At 41.6% G+C, this 19077-nt stretch overlaps 2 protein-coding genes across 4 annotated transcripts in view; one reads left to right on the top strand and one right to left on the bottom strand.

Moving 5' to 3' along the window:
• Nucleotides 1-19077, bottom strand: part of TADA3 (transcriptional adaptor 3) — a 701258-nt gene that overhangs the window by 255756 nt on the left and 426425 nt on the right. The gene's annotated exons all lie outside the window — the stretch shown is intronic.
• The window catches only part of SETD5 (SET domain containing 5), a 70117-nt gene that overhangs the window by 34773 nt on the left and 16267 nt on the right, over nt 1-19077 (top strand). For 2 of the 3 annotated variants that reach the window (XM_081320054.1, XM_081320053.1), the window contains exons 7-17: nt 6434-6472; nt 6967-7209; nt 7478-7626; nt 7930-8047; nt 8478-8587; nt 8914-9154; nt 9374-9454; nt 11071-11337; nt 12251-12580; nt 14184-14426; nt 16717-16846. In XM_081320054.1, coding sequence (XP_081176180.1) covers nt 6434-6472; nt 6967-7209; nt 7478-7626; nt 7930-8047; nt 8478-8587; nt 8914-9154; nt 9374-9454; nt 11071-11337; nt 12251-12580; nt 14184-14426; nt 16717-16846 — 1951 coding nt within the window. Of the gene's footprint in view, nt 1-4473; nt 4541-6433; nt 6473-6966; nt 7210-7477; nt 7627-7929; nt 8048-8477; nt 8588-8913; nt 9155-9373; nt 9455-11070; nt 11338-12250; nt 12581-14183; nt 14427-16716; nt 16847-19077 lie in introns of all 3 variants that reach the window. The other variant, XM_081320055.1, reaches the window with a different exon arrangement.

The following is a 19077-nucleotide window of genomic DNA, read 5'->3' as shown; positions in this document are numbered from 1 at the left end:
AATGCTGGGCACTTTGCACATTTTTTCAACATGTTACCAGTATCGCAATGAAATACGGTTGATTTGTTTCATTTCAATATGTTCCCTAGTTATACCCTCTGTTGGCCTATTTAAGTTCTTTCGCTCCAAATTTCAGACTTTTTGATCTGAATTTCCACGGGCTGATGTAGCAGATACAAATTTTGAAAGTTTATTCTTTTGGGCCACAAGTCGCCTTGTGGCAAGATGGACAGCGAACAAATTTAATAAATAATAATTTGGAATTCAAATACAACTTTGTGGACATGCTGAGGAAATTGTGGCTATGTGGGTGAGTGGATGGCTGGAATTGCCCATTCATATAATTACTGTCAGGATCACAGCATTATTTCATGATGGGTGTGGCCAGTCACATGTTCATTTCCCAGAATGGCAAACTTCTGGGAGTAAAAGTAACGACATAAAACGAGGTCTCTGTTACAAAAGACAAAACCACCTTCTTAAACTACCTAACGCATGATTTAAATGTCTCTAAACATCTCTCAGAAATAATTATGGGCAGTAATAGAGATGCCACACAAGAGCAGTTTGAAAGAAAAAGTGGTTTTGCAGAGGTTGGAGGGAGGCTGAACAACCAACTTTGGGATATGCATTGATTTGGATTGTTGCACCAATTGGGGAGATACACTGAGTGACCTCAGGGATCTTTTAATATTGCATTTATTGCTTGCAAAAAATGATGTTTGATGGGAATTGAAAAGTTTACTGGAACATTGGAAAAAAGACCCTTCAGTGTTGTTTGTGTTGTGTTGCGTTGATACATCCTCTCCATTCAGAAGAATGTAAAAAGTCATGAGTGTCTCAGCCTCACGGTTTTAATCATGGTTATAAACTAATTATCGATGAATGCTTAGAGCACAGGTTATAGAAATGCCATTGAGCACTTTGCACAAATGAGTTGTAATAATAACAGCTATAATTGAAGCATTTAAATTGAGAAGTTGATTTCTATGAGCTTAATTAGTCAGGCCTGAAAATATACAAAGTAAGAAGCATCTTCGGAGGCCTGGTGAACGGCTTACATTTGCTCCGAATAATCCAGCTCTGTGGTTACGTGACAAATGTTTTAACGTGTCCACGCAGACCTGTCTTAATTTGTGGCAAGAAATAAACACTCTTCCAGAAGGAATGTTTTTTTGTTTGTTTGTTTTTCAGGGTGATGATCATGCTTTGTCATTAGAACAAAACATTTTTTTTTGTTTTTAAGCACTCGTGCCTAAAAGCACCGAGCCATTTGGAGAGTTAAACTTACAAACTGGTTAATAATAACCGATTCTGTCCCATGTGTTACGTACTACATCATCTGGTGACTGCCCAGACCCAAACACCCATATTCTGGGTGGAGAGCAGGAAAAAACTTGAGGATGTTGGTGGTGCATGGGAAAGCAGGCTGGCTAGTCAGAAAAAAACGGCCCTGCTAGGTTGCTGCAAAGTGAACAGAGAGAAGAGATGTCGCCCTTCCCCTTTTCCCCCTCAGCCGTTTGAGACGCCCTTGGTTTGTGTCCAGCTCTTCCCCTCCATCACTGCAGTTCAGTCACAGACCACCTAAAAAAACAGCCGTTCCGTGCAGGGAAGGAGTCAAGCACAGACTTTTGCACACCTCCCTCGTTAATACACCTAGAAAGAAAGAAAGCGCCTGCATACAAGCGTCCTGGAGAACTGGAGGAGTGTTGGGAAAGGTTTTGTGATGCATCCACACATGCAGACCAACCCAGCCTTTATTTATTTATTTATATATTTTTTAATTCCATTTATATCCCGCCCTTCTCCGAAGACTCAGGGCGGCTTACAAGCTTAGCAGTAGCCTTCATTCTATGTATATGCCTGCTTATTAGGGCTTTCACACACACCCAAGCGGCATTATTACAAAGTCAGCTTAATTGCCCCCAACAATCTGGGTCCTCATTTTACCTACCTCGGAAGGATGGAAGGCTGAGTCAACCTTGAGCCTGGTGGGACTCGAACCTGCCCTAATTGCAGGCAGCTGGTGTTACTTAAGGAGGCATTAGCCCACTGCTCCACCAAGGCTCTCTATTTAGTCCCTAAGATCTTCCCTACTTTTGAATCCTATACCAGTGGTGGCGAACCTATGGCATGGGTGCCAGAGGCGGCACTCGGAGCCCTCCCTGTGGTCACCCGCACCATGCCCCGGAGGTGGCCACTGTCCCTCTTCAACCAGCCTCCCCCCCCCCCGGTGTCCCTCCCCACGAGTGACATTGAGGTGACCGCACCCACCTTGGCTACACCCACCCAATCTTCCATGACCGCCACACCCACCCAGTAGGCCACGCCCACCTGGCCCCCAGCGATAAATAAGTGGGTTTTGGGTTGCAGTTTGGGCACTCGGTCTCTAAAAGGTTCGCCATCACTGTCCTATACAGTATTTATTATCACCCTCTATCTTGGCTTTTCCTCATTTCCCTCCCCCCCCCCAAGAGGTCACAGTTTAAAACAAAACACTGGGCTACATCAGCATTTTTATTATTCTGAAAATATCTCTAGGTTCAGCATAGGCATTCTTGGACATTAGGGTGTAGTGAAAACTGCTGCTTTGAACTACATATTTTTTTTTCCAGCTTAGAAAATGAGAAAGTCACTGCAACAGGCAGGTGACTCTGGAGGTGTCTGTTGTATGTTGCTACCTGTTAGAATTGTTGCTACAAAATAAATTAATTGTTACTAGTTCTGTGTTAACCACTCTGGCTTGATTTTAGTACATCAGGTGGGAGTTAATAGGCTCTAGCGTTTGTTTAATTTGGGAGAAGCTGTAGATCCTCTAAAAGGTTTTGGTCGGGCATTGCATTTTACAAATGAATTATCTGATTTGATTCAAATTTGTGTGTCAAGTCGGGATTGACTCTTAGCAACCACATGGATGGACCTCCTTCAGGATCGTCTGTCCCCAGCCTGGCACTCCGGGTCTCCCAACAGTGTGTCAGTCACTGTTGTCCTCAAGTTTATCCACTTGGATGCTGGTTTTTCTCTTCGAGTTCCAGAGCATTGATATTTTTCTGTCATTTCTATCTAACCTTTGTTTCCATAGAGTCCCACAGGAAAAATCGTTGCTTGCACAATCCTGATCTTTGTAGGCGTAGATCTATCACGGCATCTGAATATCTTTTCCAAAGGCTTCATTGCAAATCTACCAAGTGCTGGTCTGCAGCACACTACTTGTCTGCTGTTTCCTTTATTGTTGATAGTGAATCCTAAAAAAAAAAAAGTTACTCATCGCTTCACTTTCTTATTGCTGTGCCTGTTGTCAGTAGTTTTCTTTATAGTTAGTTACTCTTAGTTTCATTTTTTTTACTGCGCTCCTTGACTTTCATTACTAGAGCTTGCAGTTGTTCGTTTGTATTTTCAGCTGTCAGAACAGTGTCGTTAGCATCGATGCCTGGTGTTATATTTTTTCCCAGTTTTAAAACCATGCTGATCTTCCAATTCCAGCTACTTTCAATATATTTCCAGCATATGAGTTGCGCAAAATCATAGTTTACACCATGCTTTCACTCCTTCGTTAACTTTGAGCCAGTCTGTTTTGCCGTGTTACGAGCTCTGACTTCCCGGTCTTACGTATGGATTTTCATGAGGACAATGAAATCAGAATGCCTGTTGGATGCCCCACAGCTTGACATAGTCTTGAAGACCTATCTATAATGGTCACAACCAGATTGAATATCTAGGATCTCTCTTTTTTTTTCTCCATGTAGGATTCTAATTTACATTGGCTAATTCTAAGCGTTAATTTTGCTAGCTTGTGAAATTAAGTATATGATATTTGGGAGACTAAATTAAGTTTCCTTTCTTCGGTATTGGTTGACTAACCTCATCCAATTTCCTAGCCATTTTGTGATTCTCTAAATGTGCTGGCATCATTTGGTTAAAACCTTTACCCGTTCTTCTGTTGCTTACCAATTTTTTTGTAGACATCCCATCAATTTTTAATAGCCTTCTGACTGGTTGTGACCGGAGTACTTCTCTGACTTCATCCGCTAGTATTAGGTCTTCCTGCAAATAGGGAATATTTTATAAATCACTGGTGAGAACTCTACACAATTTCAATATATGCCATCCACCATTGTTTTATTTTCTTAGAGTTGGTTCCCATTGGTATCCTTTAACATACCAATTTGACATTCGAACATCTTTCTGAGTTGGGAGATCTTTTAGAAAGCTTTTCTTGTTTTTCCACACCTGTTGCCTTGTTCAGTACATTTCCAGACGCCATTATAATCCTGCTTTTTATCTCTTCTAACGGCTCTCTTGAAATTCTTTATTACATTTCTTCCTGAGATCTTTGTCTTTCTTCGCTTTGGCTTCTCTTGGCAGTTTCCACCATCTGGTCTGACACCCAGTTTGCTTTCTTCTGTATCTTGGTCTTTGGCAGCCTCTTATTTCACATTCATCCTTAACAGCTTCTTTGATTTCATTCCACAGTTCCTCTGGTTCCCTATCAATGAGGTTCAGCACTTCAGAGTGATTCCTGATGTTCTTCTTGAAAATGGTGGGTATATGCTCAAAATCCTATTGTGGAAACTGGGTTGGCTTTGTTCTTTTTCCCCTAGCTTGGCTTGGAACTTCACAGTCTGTTCCACAGTCTGCCCCTGGTCGCATCTTTGCTATTAGAAGCGAGAATTTCTCCCACCTCTTTGTACCGCTGACACAATCGACATGATTTTTGTGTATTCATCTGGGGATGGCAGTGTACCTAGGTGTGGGTTTGATTTGTTTTAAAACGGTTAGCAGTGAAGAAATCCTTGGATTGTCAGAAACAGTCATTGGATAGTCATTCCCCTGGTTCACTTCTGTTTCCTAAGCCAACATTTTCCTAACTCTTTTCCTGCTGTTTCCTAACAGCCGCTTCCTCTTGACTGCTTTGAGTTTTGGGATTTGAGTCTCCAACCGTAAGCAACATATCTTGCTTGCACAATTTTTTTACCAGATTGAACTCGCCTCTTTTTCTTCAAGAGTGGTTGGACCTTAAAGCTGGACATTCATTATAGTGCAGGGTTGTCTGCAAATTTTGATTTGTATTACATGGTCATTCTGTTATATCCAAGTACTGCCATTGCTGTATCCTTTCTATGATACATTCTTTGTTTCCGTGGCCTGGGGTAGTAAGCAGTGTGATCTTCTGACTGAAAAATGCCTTAATTCCTTATCCATTTCAATTCACTGGTTCCTGAGATGTCATCGTGTAAAATTGACTCATTTAATCTTCCATTGGGTTGAGCTTTCTCCTGTTCATGCTTCTTATGCTTCGTTTTTCCACTGTAATTCTGTCTTTGTGTCTTCAGATCTTCTTTTTTTTTGCTTTGAAACATTGTAGCAGGATACCTCAAACACTTCCAATGTTTCCCTGACATGAAAAACTGTTAGCATTCCAAAAGGTTTTCAGCCCTTTCTCAGTAACATATTGAACGCCAACAATTTGAGGACTGGTCATCCAGCCCAATATGGTCAATCACTTTATCTTGCCTCTTCATGTGATTTTCTTGTAAAATGTAGGAGGGGTATGCCATTGCCTTCTTTTGAACAGTTAGAAATTTATGTATTTGCCATGGTCACTAAAATAGCCATCTGACTCCAGCATCCTTCTGTAGCTCTTTGCGTTCATTTAGTGACTATTCAAAGTTGCAACGGTACTGAAAAAAGTGACTTACGACTATTTTTCACACTTGGTCATGTGATCAAAATTTGGATGCTTGGCAACTGACTCATTCATGACACTTGCCGTGTCCCTGGGCACTCTTCTGACCAGCAAAGTCAGTGGGGAAGCCAGATTCACGTAACAGCCGCATCACTAACTTAACAGCTGCAGCGATTCACTTAACAACTGTGACATGAAAGGTTGAAAAATGGGGCAAAATTCACTTAACAATTGTGTCACTTAACAACAGAAATTTTGGACGTAATTGTGGTCATAAGTCGAGGAGTACCCATACCTGCTTCCTTTAGCTGAGCAGCTGGAATGATCGTCACAGGGTTGACCTTGCTGGGAATATATACTGTTGCCGTCCGCTTCTAACGTTCTTCAGTCAGTCTTCCTACGAGTGTCCCACTGCCACAATGAGGTAGCATAGCAGGACTTGAAGGAGGCTGCATAGGAATAATGTAGTGAAATACACTGTTCTTTAAGCATACAGTTGTTGTCCAATTGATTTTTAATAGGATAGATATTTGAAGATCAGCATAATTGAGAAGAGAGCCATTGGTATTTCTAAGTTGATGAGGTCCTGGAAGACAGTGAAAATAAACGGAGGTCGATGGCTTTTATGCATTTTAGTTTCTCGGCCCCTCCCCTTTAGATGAGAGGAAAATGTAACCTTTGTTGAACAGAAGCTCAGATGTCCAGGATATACATATTGATAGTGGTTTCTCTTGTTGCACTTGACAGGCTTTTAGAGAAGGTTCACGGAAATCTTTGCGGATGAAGGTGAGTAGAACTACATGTTTAACCTGATCAGACACCTTTGCAACCAAACTCCAAACACAGTACATACGTGGGTCATTGATTTATGTATCGCATCATCCCTTTAAAAGATCCTCTGTAACATGAAATTCAGTAGCATTAATATAGCAAGTCATTCTCAAGAGCTACAGCGTCCTGCTTGCTGAATGTGAGAGTGAGGCACCAGTGAAGATGGCTGATGACAATGATATTTCATCCTATTTGGGGAATGAGTTTGCAAGCATTTCCTCTGCTTCTTGATTACCTAAGCAGTTTTTCACCTGCTACCAGTTGATCAGGAGAGCCTTTAAATTGTGCTTGATCGTGGCTAATTAAGAATGGGGGAGGTGGTTTCTATAGGTGGGTGGTGTTGTTGTTGTTTTTGTAGCCAAGGCAAGGGCCGTTTCAAAAAGTCCTAAGTTTCTTTTATAGAGCCCCAGACCATTCAGCCCTTGAACTGACTCTGTGGTTTGATACAGAATTCTCCTTCAGAAGCCCACGCCCTGGATGAGAATACCACGGAGGGGTGGGAAAACCGCATTAGACTCTGGACCGATCAGTACGAAGAAGCCTTCACAAACCAATACAGCGCTGATGTGCAAAACCTCCTAGAACGTCACCTAAACGCTAATAAAGAATTTGCGGGCAAGGCGGCTGTGCTGGACACAATCAATAAGACTGAACTGGCCTGTAACAACACGGTTATCGGATCCCAAATGCAGGTAAGAAGTATATTCAAAAATAGTAGTGAGAGACAAATTAGTGATATTCTTAAATGGGGCAAATTTCGGAGATGCTCTTCTGCTCTTTGATTTACGCTTTCCTCGCTTGATAGAGTTGGGGGGGAGGGAGGTATAAAGCAGCAATAATGTTACCCCTATCCTACTTACCCACATTCAATAAGATTGTTTTCAAATATAGTAGGAAATGGTGGGGGGTGGTGTTGTTTAAATGGATTTGGGTCCACAGTTCTTATTTTCAACCTTGCAGCTTCAGCTGGGGAGAGTAACAAGGGTTCAGAAGCACCGGAAGCTTTTGAGGGCCGCGAGAGATTTGGCTGCGGATACCCTTATAATTGAATATCGTGGGAAGGTGATGCTAAGGCAGCAGTTCGAGGTCAACGGTCACTTCTTCAAAAAGTAAGAGCCCCAGATAATTGCAGAACAGAGGCCTGCTACGGAATTGGGGGCAGGAGCAGTTTTTGTGTCACTGCTGTTTCTTTAAAAACAAAACACAATGCTTTGAAATTTTTGCATAGGTTGGAAATAACGTGAGCCGATTCTTTTCTGTAGGGAATTTGTATGCTTAAATAAGAGATCAGATGTGCATGCACAAATGCATGCAGGGATGCATCGGGTCATTCGTTAAGGTTGCACCGGATGGGTGATATTTGCCAGGAGGTTAAAATGCTGTTCTTTTTTTTTTACACCCCCCCCCCTCAGGCCGTATCCCTTTGTGCTGTTTTACTCCAAATTTAATAGTGTTGAGATGTGTGTGGATGCCCGCACTTTTGGAAACGATGCCAGATTCATCAGGCGTTCCTGTACACCAAATGCAGAGGTAAATGGTGTTGCTATGTGGCGTTTAGTATTTGGCAAACCTGATTGGGTTTATGCTCTACAAATCAAGCAGAGATAATCCCATGCCAATTAAGTGCGGAGGACTCGGACTGTGCCCTGCGAATTTTATAACGCCAGAGCTATGGAAAATTTTTGTTTTGCAACAGCAAATAAAAGGGACTAGTAGCACCTTATATGGTGTCATTAATAGGTGAAATTTTATTTGTGTGCATCTCTCATTAATAAATTCCATATTGGATAGTAAAGCACACCTTTTCAATTTCAGGTGCATTTGTTGTGGATAATCTTGCTGTTCAGGAGCAACCAGCCACTGCAGAAGCTGGTTTTTTTACAATTGTGAGAAAGGTTCACCTTTGCAGTAAGACATCTGCCTGGCTGTAGAGTGTTAGCAATTCTGCTGTCTGTTGCAGGTTCGTCACGTGATTGCAGATGGGATGATTCACCTGTGCATATATGCAATTGCTTCCATTGCCAAAGATGCAGAGGTCACCATTGCCTTTGATTATGAGTACAATATCTGGTAGGTTGCCTTACTTATTTTATTACCCTTCCGCCCAAATTATTCCTTTTTTTTTTACTTCTTAAAAAAAATAAATCTGAAGCATCTCACGTGATAGGATCCCTTCTTTCCTAAACTTTTGGCCCAAATAATTTTAACTCTTAATATTTATTATTGTTTGAAGGTTTTACGCTGTGGCTTTTTTTTTTCTTCTTGTTATAAGCCGCCCAGAGTTGCGGTGATAAGCGAGATGGGAGGCATCTGAATTTTCGCAAATAAATAAATAAAATTCCTTGAGGTTTTGAAGAACGATGCTAAGGTGCTTTGTATCTTTTGTGGTGGAACAGCAATTACAAAGTGGATTGTGCCTGCCACAAAGGAAACCGGAATTGTCCTGTGCAAAAGCGGAGCCTGAACCCTGTAGAACAGCTACCCCCACCTATTCTGGACACCCTGATCGGAGCGGAAACCAGGCGCCGGAAAGCCCGCCGTAAGGAACTGGAGCAGCAGGGTGCCGCCTCAGATGAGAACAGCAATCCCCAAACCGAGGAGGTCTCCGAGGGTCCCGCTGCAGTGAGTGAGAATGAGGTAACGTCCCCCCCTGTCCATCCTGGATAAGTGAGATTTGATCATTGATTCTAGGCGAACTTAATGACAGAATGAACCTTTGGTTTGTTTGTTTGTTTGTTTTTTGGACAAACAAACCTCCGGTAAAGAGCTGAAAGGTCTCAGTCGTGGTCCTCCTATCTACTTGCAATTGTGACTTGCTTTTTTTTTTTGAAGTTTTTTTTTTCTCTTTCTCTTTAGGCTGCAGATAAGGAAGAGAAGCCAGAAGAGGAGAAGGAAACCGCTGCCGATGAGCTGGGTGGTCTCAGTCAGGGCAGACGGGCAAGTATTTGTTAAATATAAAGTTATTCTAGTGTTTTGTGATGGCTGTTGTGTTGGGCATAGGTATTTCCTAGGACAGGGGTAGGCAGCCTTGGCTCTTTTATGACTCCTGGACTTCAACTCCCAGAATTCCTGAGCCAGCCACGCTGAGGGGAAAGGGAGAGGTTTCCAGGCTGAGCCATGCTGGCTCAGGAATTCTGGGAGTTGAAGTCCACCCCTGTCCTAGAATTTTCGCATAGGTTGTTACTGAGTTAAATTCTCCGTATATTCTTTTTTTTTCCCCTCCTCTGCCTGTTCGTTTTGGTTGTTACTGCTGTTATAAATAACAGTGTGACAAATCCATCACAGAAAATTGCAAATATGTTGCACAAGTTCTGAGGTAGTGTTCCCAGTCTACTCAAAATGATATAAAGAGGTTGAAGTGTGGGGAATATGAATATTCACAATGAAGCTATGTAGTCAGGAACAGGTAGCTCCTCATATCAATTATATGCCTCTCACGCAACATCTAGGATAACGTGTAGGGAAATAGCTCCAGAAGACTTTGGATCCAGGTATTTTTTAAAAGTTTCCAGTATTTTCCTGCAAACTTGGCTGTTAATCAGGATGTGCATTAGTAGAATTTAAACAAAACAGGCACCTGCCACATAATAACCCCAGGGTTACCAGTTGTTGATAAGAAAGACAAAGTCTGGATAGTAGCCATTACAATACCTGGAAGACAGTAGAAGAGAAAGAATGGGGGAGGAAATCACAAAATACAGATATCTACAAATAGAAATAGAGCTACTGTGGGAAAGAAAGAGAGAGAGAGAGAGAGAGAGAGAAAAGAAGAAAAAGAAAGAAAAGTACCAATAGTAGTAAGAGCTTTAGGTGTAATTCCAAAGCATCTAGAATACCATCGGTATTGCAAAATCAACAGTCAGTGGCAAAAGACAGCTTCACTTGAAATAGCCTTACATCCTGCAACAATACTTTTAATACCATCAAACAACAACTGCCTATCCCAGGTCCTTGGGAAGGACTGGATAAGGGGATAAAAATGCAGTCTAAACATCGGGCTGACTGTGTGACCAACCATAACTCTTGCCTTTTATATAATTCAGTCAATTTAAAGCAAATATACCTACTGCTCCTGCCTCCTGTTTCCCCTACAACAACAACAACAACAACAACAACATTGTGCAGTGGGTTGGACTGAGAGGGAATGACTGACCTAAGGCCATCCAGCTGGCTTGCATGCAATAAGGGAGGCCTAGGTCTAGCCCTAGCCCTTAACCACTACACCAAAGTGTGTCACTGTTTTTTTATGTATTGTTTCAAATCAGCAATATCGGTTCTGTATTCCCTGCCCTCAGATCAACTGTAAGCAAAGATAACTGTCTCTTACTTCGAAATAGTGCACACTACTAAAATGCACAGAAGTGCATATCTTCTTTGTAATCATCACTGTTCTGTCAAGTTAATCCATCAGACAGGAAGTCTGGGTATTAGGGTGTTATTTCTGCAATTATCTCTGTGCCTTCCATCATCTGTGGTTTGAGTGATGCCCCATCCTGGCTTTCTTCCCCTCAGTGCCTCTAGCGTTAACCTTGATTTCTTGTTTCGTATGCTAGACCCGAGAAGATAGAAAGGTGGAAGCTATCATGCACGTATTTGAGAATCTGGAAAAGAGAAAGAGGAGGAGAGATCTGCCATCGTCAGACAGGAACAGCACAGATGCAGAGGTCGTGGTTACTGCAGAGACCCCAGAACCAGAAGAAGCAAAACCTGTGCCAAATGAAAATGAAGACAACAGTTTGGCTTTAAATGTATCTGTGGCAAGTGCTCCGACCTGTGTCAGCAGTGTTGGGGTAAACACCCGGAGATCTTCACAGGCTGGGGTAAGAAGGAACAGCAGAATTGTTGAGGATCAGATTGGAAAACTGCTGAATTTGGAGGGTTGACTTCATTTGACAGAGTAAAAACCCAGCCACTTGGTTTGGAAAATATAATTCAGTTGCTGGTCTGTCTCCTGTCTTCCCATCAGATATTGCTTGCGAAGTTTCTTGTTCAAGTAAACCTGTTTGAACTAGCAAGGCGGTTTGCTACGAGTCCTTAGCTGGCAACAGAAGTGGCACAGACAGTTCATTGTGGCCAAATGAACGCTAGGTTTGGAGAAGTCGTTTCATCTGTCCATGTTGATCTGTTAAAAAAAAGGTTATCTCAGCTTGTGAAATGGAATTGCTATGTACAAAGATTAGAAATCAGTGCACTTTTGTTGAGAAAGTGTCAACAAAAGTTTAATCTAGTCCAACCCCCCCTGCTCAGGCAGGAAACCCTATACCATTTCAGGCAAGTGGCTGTCCAGTTACTTCTTAAAAACTTCCAGTGTTGGAGCATTCACAGCTTCTGGAGGCAGGTTGTTCCACCGGTTAATTGTTCTAACTGTCAGGACGTTTCTCCTTAGTTCTAGGCTGCTTCTCTCCTTGACGAGTTTCCATCCGTTGCTTCTTGTCCTGCCTTCGGATGCTTTGGAGAATAGCTTGACACCCCCCCCCTCTTTGTGGCAGCCCCTGAGAAGAGGGAGTCAAGCTCTTGTGCATACTTGTGCATACTTTCCTGGGAAAAATAATACATTCATCTTTCCATATTGTAGTCCCTCAAAAGGGGGAACTAGAATGTATTTTCCAAGCTGGATCCTCAGTTCAAGACACTGCCTTCCTACTGTAAGCCTATATATTCCAGCTCTTGCAGCAGAGTGTAAGCAAGTACAGAGTAAACTCAGAATTCCTTCAATAATGGCTTACATTGCAGGAGACAAGTGCGGATAAGCCAGTCCCTAAACCGGCACCACCAAAAACACCGCGGCCCAGGCCCAAAAGCCGTTTCTCGCGTTATCGGAGCAGCTCAGCCCAGCGACTAAGGAGACAAAGACAAGCTGCCAGTGCCCAGCAGTCTGAACTCTCTCAAATTGCTCCAGAGGAAGGAAGTGGTGCCAGCACAGCAGCCGCGGTGGCGGAAGTGAGCCGGGTAGAGGGCCCAGGAGAAGGGAGGCCACCGGTGGTGAACTCTGATCCAGTTGTGACGGCCGCGTCAGGATCACAGGCCAATCGGGCAGCACCCAAATACCCTAAAACGAAAAAGGTAACATGGAATGGGGAAAGGATGGGTAACTACTCATCCTTTCTTGCAATGACAAGAAGATAATTTTGCTGCACGTAGCTCCTGTAATGTGGCATGTTGCTTTAGTTTGTTTGCTTGCTTGCTTGCTTGTTTGTTAGCTCTAACAGGAGGAAAAAGCACAGTCGTCAGAATGTAAATTTGGATATTTCTTGATTTGATGCAGTTTTCCTTCACTGATTCTCGTAACTAGTCAGCAGTCTAAAATAAAAAGCGAAAGGTTGGCAGCATTCAGCTAAACCCAAATGTCCGAATTAACGTGTGGATTGTATCTGTGAGTATTGATGATCCACAGAGTTTGCAACAAACCTGCCTGCAAAAAAAAATATGTTATTAAAGTTGAACTTTACAAAATGTAAGAACGATGCCATTAGTATGCTTTTTTCCCCCCACAAGATTATTGTTTGGCACGGCAGCACAGAAATCAGAAATTTCCCACAGAACTATGAAAGGGAATGTTGGTTGAAATGAAGCATGAATTGTAAAAGCTGACCCAAGACTATGAATAGTCTTAAGTGATGCCAACTCAGAATTATTGAATTGGGAAGCAAATGCTCTAGTGAAATCTTACACTTGATTTATTGAAGCCAAGGAAAAATGACATGTTTTCCAATCCAAAAATCCAAAAATGGAATTTTCATAATCAGTTTTGAAGTCATCACTTTTTGTCTATGTTTTAGTTAATGCACTATCTTTTTAAATATACTGTATGTGATGTCTAAAATAAATATACTGCTCAAAAAAATAAAGGGAACACTTAAACAACACAATGTAATGTATTTAATAGTAGGATGTCTTATTTTGTGTTCCCTTTATTTTTTTGAGCAGTATATATTTAGCCTCCAGGATTGTAGAATTCATCATTAACATGGTGATATTAAAAATACTGTGTCACACATAAAATTCAATATGACTTGAGGAAAAATGTGTCAGGTTATCTTCGTTGTGTGAAATCTGGAAGGCTTCTGGAAGACCTAGGAAGTGGCATGTTTATTTGAATGTGTGATCTTTTTTGCATAAATGTTATTCTTTGAATTAAGTTCATTAGCAGTTCTTTTACCATAATGAATCAGCCACATTAATAAATGCTACATTTGAATACAAAATTAAATTACATTGAAATTCATTAATCAACCCGGCATTTAATTACATCATAATATTGAGTTGGTTTTGTTTTACAATGGGGACTTGACCGAAGGAAGTAAAACATCACTGTAGCTTTGAGAGTTCACTGTAGTTCAGGATTTTTAGCATAAGATCGACTTGTGATGGGGGCTGTAGGGTAAGTAGTGATAGAACAAATTGAGACAAAGTTCTAAAAATGAATGTCTGCAGCTTCCAACATTATTTATTTTTATATATTCATAATTTATGATTGTAAGCTTCTCAGAGTCATTTTCAGAGTGAGATGGGCAGCATATAAATTTAATGAATAAACAAAATGAAAAAAAAGAGATGGCAGTCCCCTGCCTGACACCATGATATTTCTGCCTATCTTCATTGTCTCGCTAATGTTTGCACATTCTTACTAACTCTGTGTAGTAAATATGTCTGTTTCTCTTTCTAGTATCTGGTTACAGAGTGGCTGAACGACAAAGCAGAGAAGCAGGAGTGCCCCATTGAGTGCCCTTTACGTATCACCACTGACCCAACGGTGTTGGCTACCACCCTGAACATGTTGCCAGGCCTTGTTCATTCCCCGCTCATTTGTACCACCCCTAAACATTACATCCGTTTTGGCTCTCCCTTCAACCCGGAAAGGCGAAGGCAGCCGTTTCAGCTGGATGGGAATTACAGCTCTTGTAAAAAGGTATATTTCCCACGGTGTCTATACATTTAACCCCTTGGCACATTTCACACACAGGACAATGTAGGAGGGAAGCTTTATAACAAGGGTCCCCAACCCCCAGTCCATGGCCTGATGCTGTTCGGAACCATGCTGCAGAAGCTGCATTTGTGAAAACCAGGGGTAGGCAACCTAGGGTCTTTTATGACTTCTGGACTTCCAACTCCCAAAATTCCTGAGCCAGCATAGTTGAAGTCCACAAGTCATAAAACACTCAAGGTTGGCCTACCCCTGGTGAAAACAAATCCCTTCTCCCTGCCGCCACCAGCCGGTCCGCCGAGCCGGAAAGGTTGGAGACCGCTGTTTTATAAGATCCCCTCATTAGATGTTAAAACGCTCTGTAATGTAGCCGTGATGATGTCTCACAGAATAGATATCTGAACTTTAAATCAAAATCAGACTTCAGGGTACGTTTTTCAACCTGTGTTAGGGTTTCAGCTCCTAACATTCCCCAAGCCGCATTTCCCACGCTAACGAGGGAATTCTGGGAGTTGACATCGACATGTTTTAAAGCTGCCGTGGTTGAAACATTTTTCCTAGGTGTGTATCTAATGTCTTGCATTAGGAGACAGTGTCGCTTTTTATACCCCCTAAAGCAGTTTTTGTATTTTATGTGGCACATATAATAATAAGAGAAACCGTGTGCTTGGCAGTTTTGGGTGTCCAGGAAATGTAGAGTGTTATTTATAGGTTTCAGAATGCTCTATATGCTATTGTAAAGCCTTCAATTTCCGTGTTATAAAATTAACCAGACGGTTTTTAAACTTTAAATCTTAACTGCAGATGTCATGAAATTTGTAGACCAGTTTTTAAACCTAATTACTATTTGACCACTTTTTTTGTTATTGTATTTTTAGCAAGGATCAAGCAGAAGAGCAAATTAAGAGGGTTTTTTTTAAAAAAAAACACGCTGTAGGGGAAAAGTACAATCAAAAATAGTCATAGCTTCTGTACATTGGTTTGTGTCTGAAGTCTGTGTTGATTTCTGTCTTTAAAAGGCTAATGCTAGGAAAGTGCATAAAATGGAAACTATGTACAGAGTAGTTGTATATTCCCTCCCCCATGGATTTTCACACTTTTCTGAAGATAAATGTTAAGCACTTGCTTACTTAAAAAAAAGAAGACAAACTCTCTCATATCAAACTTAAGAATATACATTTATGTGGTCACATGAACCAACATGATTTACATACTTTCACCCTGCTAACCTTTCGGGCCTCAGTTGGAGCTTTAGTGTGTTTCACGCTGCATTGTAGTTTCCATAATTGGATGGTAAGAAGCTCCCTTGGCTTGTATAAAATCTGACATAGAAAGATGAGTTGCATCTACTGAATTAAATTCACATTTCAATACAAAAATGGTCACCAGATAGCTGATTGATTTAGGGCAGGGGTAGGCAACCTTGGCTCTTTTATGACTCATGGACTTCAACTCCCAGAATTCCTGAGTCAGCTATGCTGACTCATGGACTTCAACTCCCAGAATTCCTGAGTCAGCTATGCTGACTCAGGAATTCTGGGAGTTGAAGTCCATGAGTCATAAAAGAGCCAAGGTTGCCTACCCCTGATTTAGGGCATAAACCAGTAATTTTCTTTGCATTTATTGTTTTACTTCAGAGTAGCCTTTTCCAATCTGCACTCCAAATCCTTATGAGAATTTTTACCCTTTAAATTCCAAGGTATTTATGGATCCCTTAGTCCAAAAAGACTGGTTTAAAATGTTAATAAACAGAGTCTTACATGCTTCATTAAAATAAGAAAGTTTTGGTTCTGGTTTTATAACCTTGAGAGTGTCGGTGTAGGAGTGACCTTTTAATTTGGCAATATTGGCAAAACATTAGCACAAACTGATAATGACATTGATTACAGATCTCTTTTATGAAAAATGTGCCTAGTTTTTAAGACTTTAGAAAAGCATTAATAAATATGAAAAGTCACTTGCTTAGTATTTGTGGAGCGCTAGGTCTAGTCTACACAGATTAGTTTTACCAATTCCATTCCACATAGTTGGATTCCCCTACACTAAAGCTATTGCTACTTTCCTAATTATTTTTAATTTCTTGTCCAGAATTGCCAGTTCAAATGGGAATTCTAAGTAGAGAGAGAGAGACTATACAAAATGAGATGTTGCTTAAAAGTTTAACTGATCTTTGGGATAAGATAGCAGTCGATGCTACCAGTGGAATTAAAGTAATCTGTTGAAACTTTCTGAAAAACAGAAAGAATATGCACTCAGTAGGTTTTATTTTTTACAGCGTTGGATGAAGCAGGCTCTGGAGGAAGGAATGACTCAGACCTCACCTGCTTCCCAGGAGAACAAAGCCCAGTGTCTATACCAAAGCAATGAGAATAGTAGTGTTTCTGGCATTTGCACAGAAAATACAGGTTGGTTGAGATGTCTTCGCACTATTGATACGTTAAGGGGAAGGGAAACGATTGGAGTTTAGTCCTGAAAAGTGATTTTTTTAAAAAATATATATATATTTTAAAACAACCTTTTGTAAACAGAGTCCTACAGCTACTCGGGTATGGCCACCATACGCTTAAAAAAAAAAAAAGATCTTACCACAATTGTAGGTTAATAATAATGTAGATAAGGAACCTGAATTTTGCACACTCTGCTTTCAACCGATGAAGATTTTGTAACAAGCGAGAGCTTAGGAGTGTTCGAAGTCAGTTACTTAAATTCTGCCTTACATGATGCTGGGCAGCTCCGCATTTCTGAGTTCATCTGTTAAGCTGCTGCCATAAAGAACACGCGGCAAACCTGCGCAAGACGTACGGGTGGCATTTCCCTCCCCCCCCCCTTTTGCTGGGTGGTTGCCTTGGGTGAGATGAACAGATTTAACGTGCGTAAAGGGCCCTCTTCTCCACCAAGCCCAAGAAATGGGTAGTCGTGCAGAAAGTGTACTTACCTGAAAAGTCAAAGAGTTTTATGCTTAATACTTTTCTCCTAACGCTTTCTAGGGAGATAATTGGTTAACCAGTGGGCACCTGGTTACAGAGCAGCCACTCTGCAGCAGAGCAGCTACCTTGCTACATCTGTGAGCGAAGCAAAAAGCTGAGTCTTAAAAAAAAATAGTAACTTTACATCTGTCTTTGCAGAGGAAGAGGGTGGCGGACTCCCCAAGTCAGGGATCAGTTTTCCAAGGACGTCAGACGAGGCCCTAGGCAGTGTACAGATAACTGTGCGTTGCACAAAGGTAGTGGACAAAGCACTAGTTCTGGGCAAAATTTGCAATGTTGAATGAGTGAGAGCAAAAGGAAAAGTGGAAGGTTTCCTCACGATCCAAAAAAGATTTGTGTGAATTTTGGAGTGGTTTCTAAGAGACCCCCCGCTGCAGTTGTCTGGTGGCATCCCCCCCCCCAAAAAAAACCCAAACCCCTCGACAAATACTGTATTTGTGCGTGGGGTTTTTTTTTTGTTCCAACCCAGATTAAATTATATTCTAGTCTGTGATGGATAGTTGGGAAGGGCAGCTATATGTAATTGCGAGGAGATTTCGTGATCCAAGAATGAAAGGAAGCCGGGTGTCTTTTGTGAGCAGTTGTTTAGAGGAGATTGTAGACTGAGAGGCAGCCTCTCACGAGAGGAACAGCTCAAAGTACTTGCAGCAGTTAGTGAAACAGGAACTAATGAGACTTGGCTGGGGAGCTATTCAACAGAAGACGTCTCGGCAGTTAACATTCCTCCTTCCATTCATAGATATCTAGGGGACTCTGTTGAGCAAGAGTTTGAATTGTGGAGGATGAGAACCACTTTTTTCAGTAGAATCCGAGAGCGGTGTAATGGCCAACGGAACAATTAGGCTTCATTCTACATTTCAGCCAGTGGGGAGTTAATGAGTCTCATTGGAACGTGGAGAAGTTGGAGTTCCTGCACTGGAAGTGCCGGGAGCCTGTAGACAGCTTGCTACACAGCTGGCAAAGTGTTCCGAATGATCCAGCCGTGGAAATCAGGGCTGATTGCATGGATTTCATCCTCTTTCTTAGAGATCATATAAGGACCGAACGCCGTACGCGTAAAACAAGCCCCCAAATGTTTCTGGATGCGTGTGGAGTTATATGAAGGGTTTGGTCTGTTGCAGAAGTTTAGATAACATGGGCGCAAAGGAAAACGGCCTCCATTCAAAAAAGGATGTGGGGACTTTTAAATCGTTTTGTCATCACGAAGCGGTTTCCCCTTATCCCAAAGATACTACTGCGGTAGTGTTTGAACAATGACATTAGTAAGAGCGCATAAAGAGTGTAGTTTGGGGTTGGATACGGCAGGGCGAAAAAGCTGAGGAGAGTTCAAATTCATTGGAAGGTTGAAAAAGTGCAAAAAGAAGGGCCGGTTGTCGGCAACAGGAACTTAACATACGGGAAAGCCATTGTGATACGGTGGATAAGATTTTAGTTTAGGATCAGGGAATTCCAAGGTCCAATACACCCTCGGCCATGGAAGAAGCTCGCTGTAATACATTATTGATTAGCTATTAAGCCATATTAGAATCCATGGAAGCTCACTAGGAAGATTTTAGCTAAATCTAGTCGCTTTCAGTCCATTCTCTTTATGTGATGTTGGTTGTGAGGAAAATTGGAGATGGAAAAGTAGATGGATAATAAATAACTAA

This window comes from Vipera berus (assembly GCF_964194415.1).
Source record: "Vipera berus genome assembly, chromosome: 2".
Lineage (NCBI taxonomy): Eukaryota > Metazoa > Chordata > Lepidosauria > Squamata > Viperidae > Vipera > Vipera berus.
Note: the sequence above shows the minus strand (reverse complement) of the source record. Positions and strands in the feature narration are given on the sequence as shown.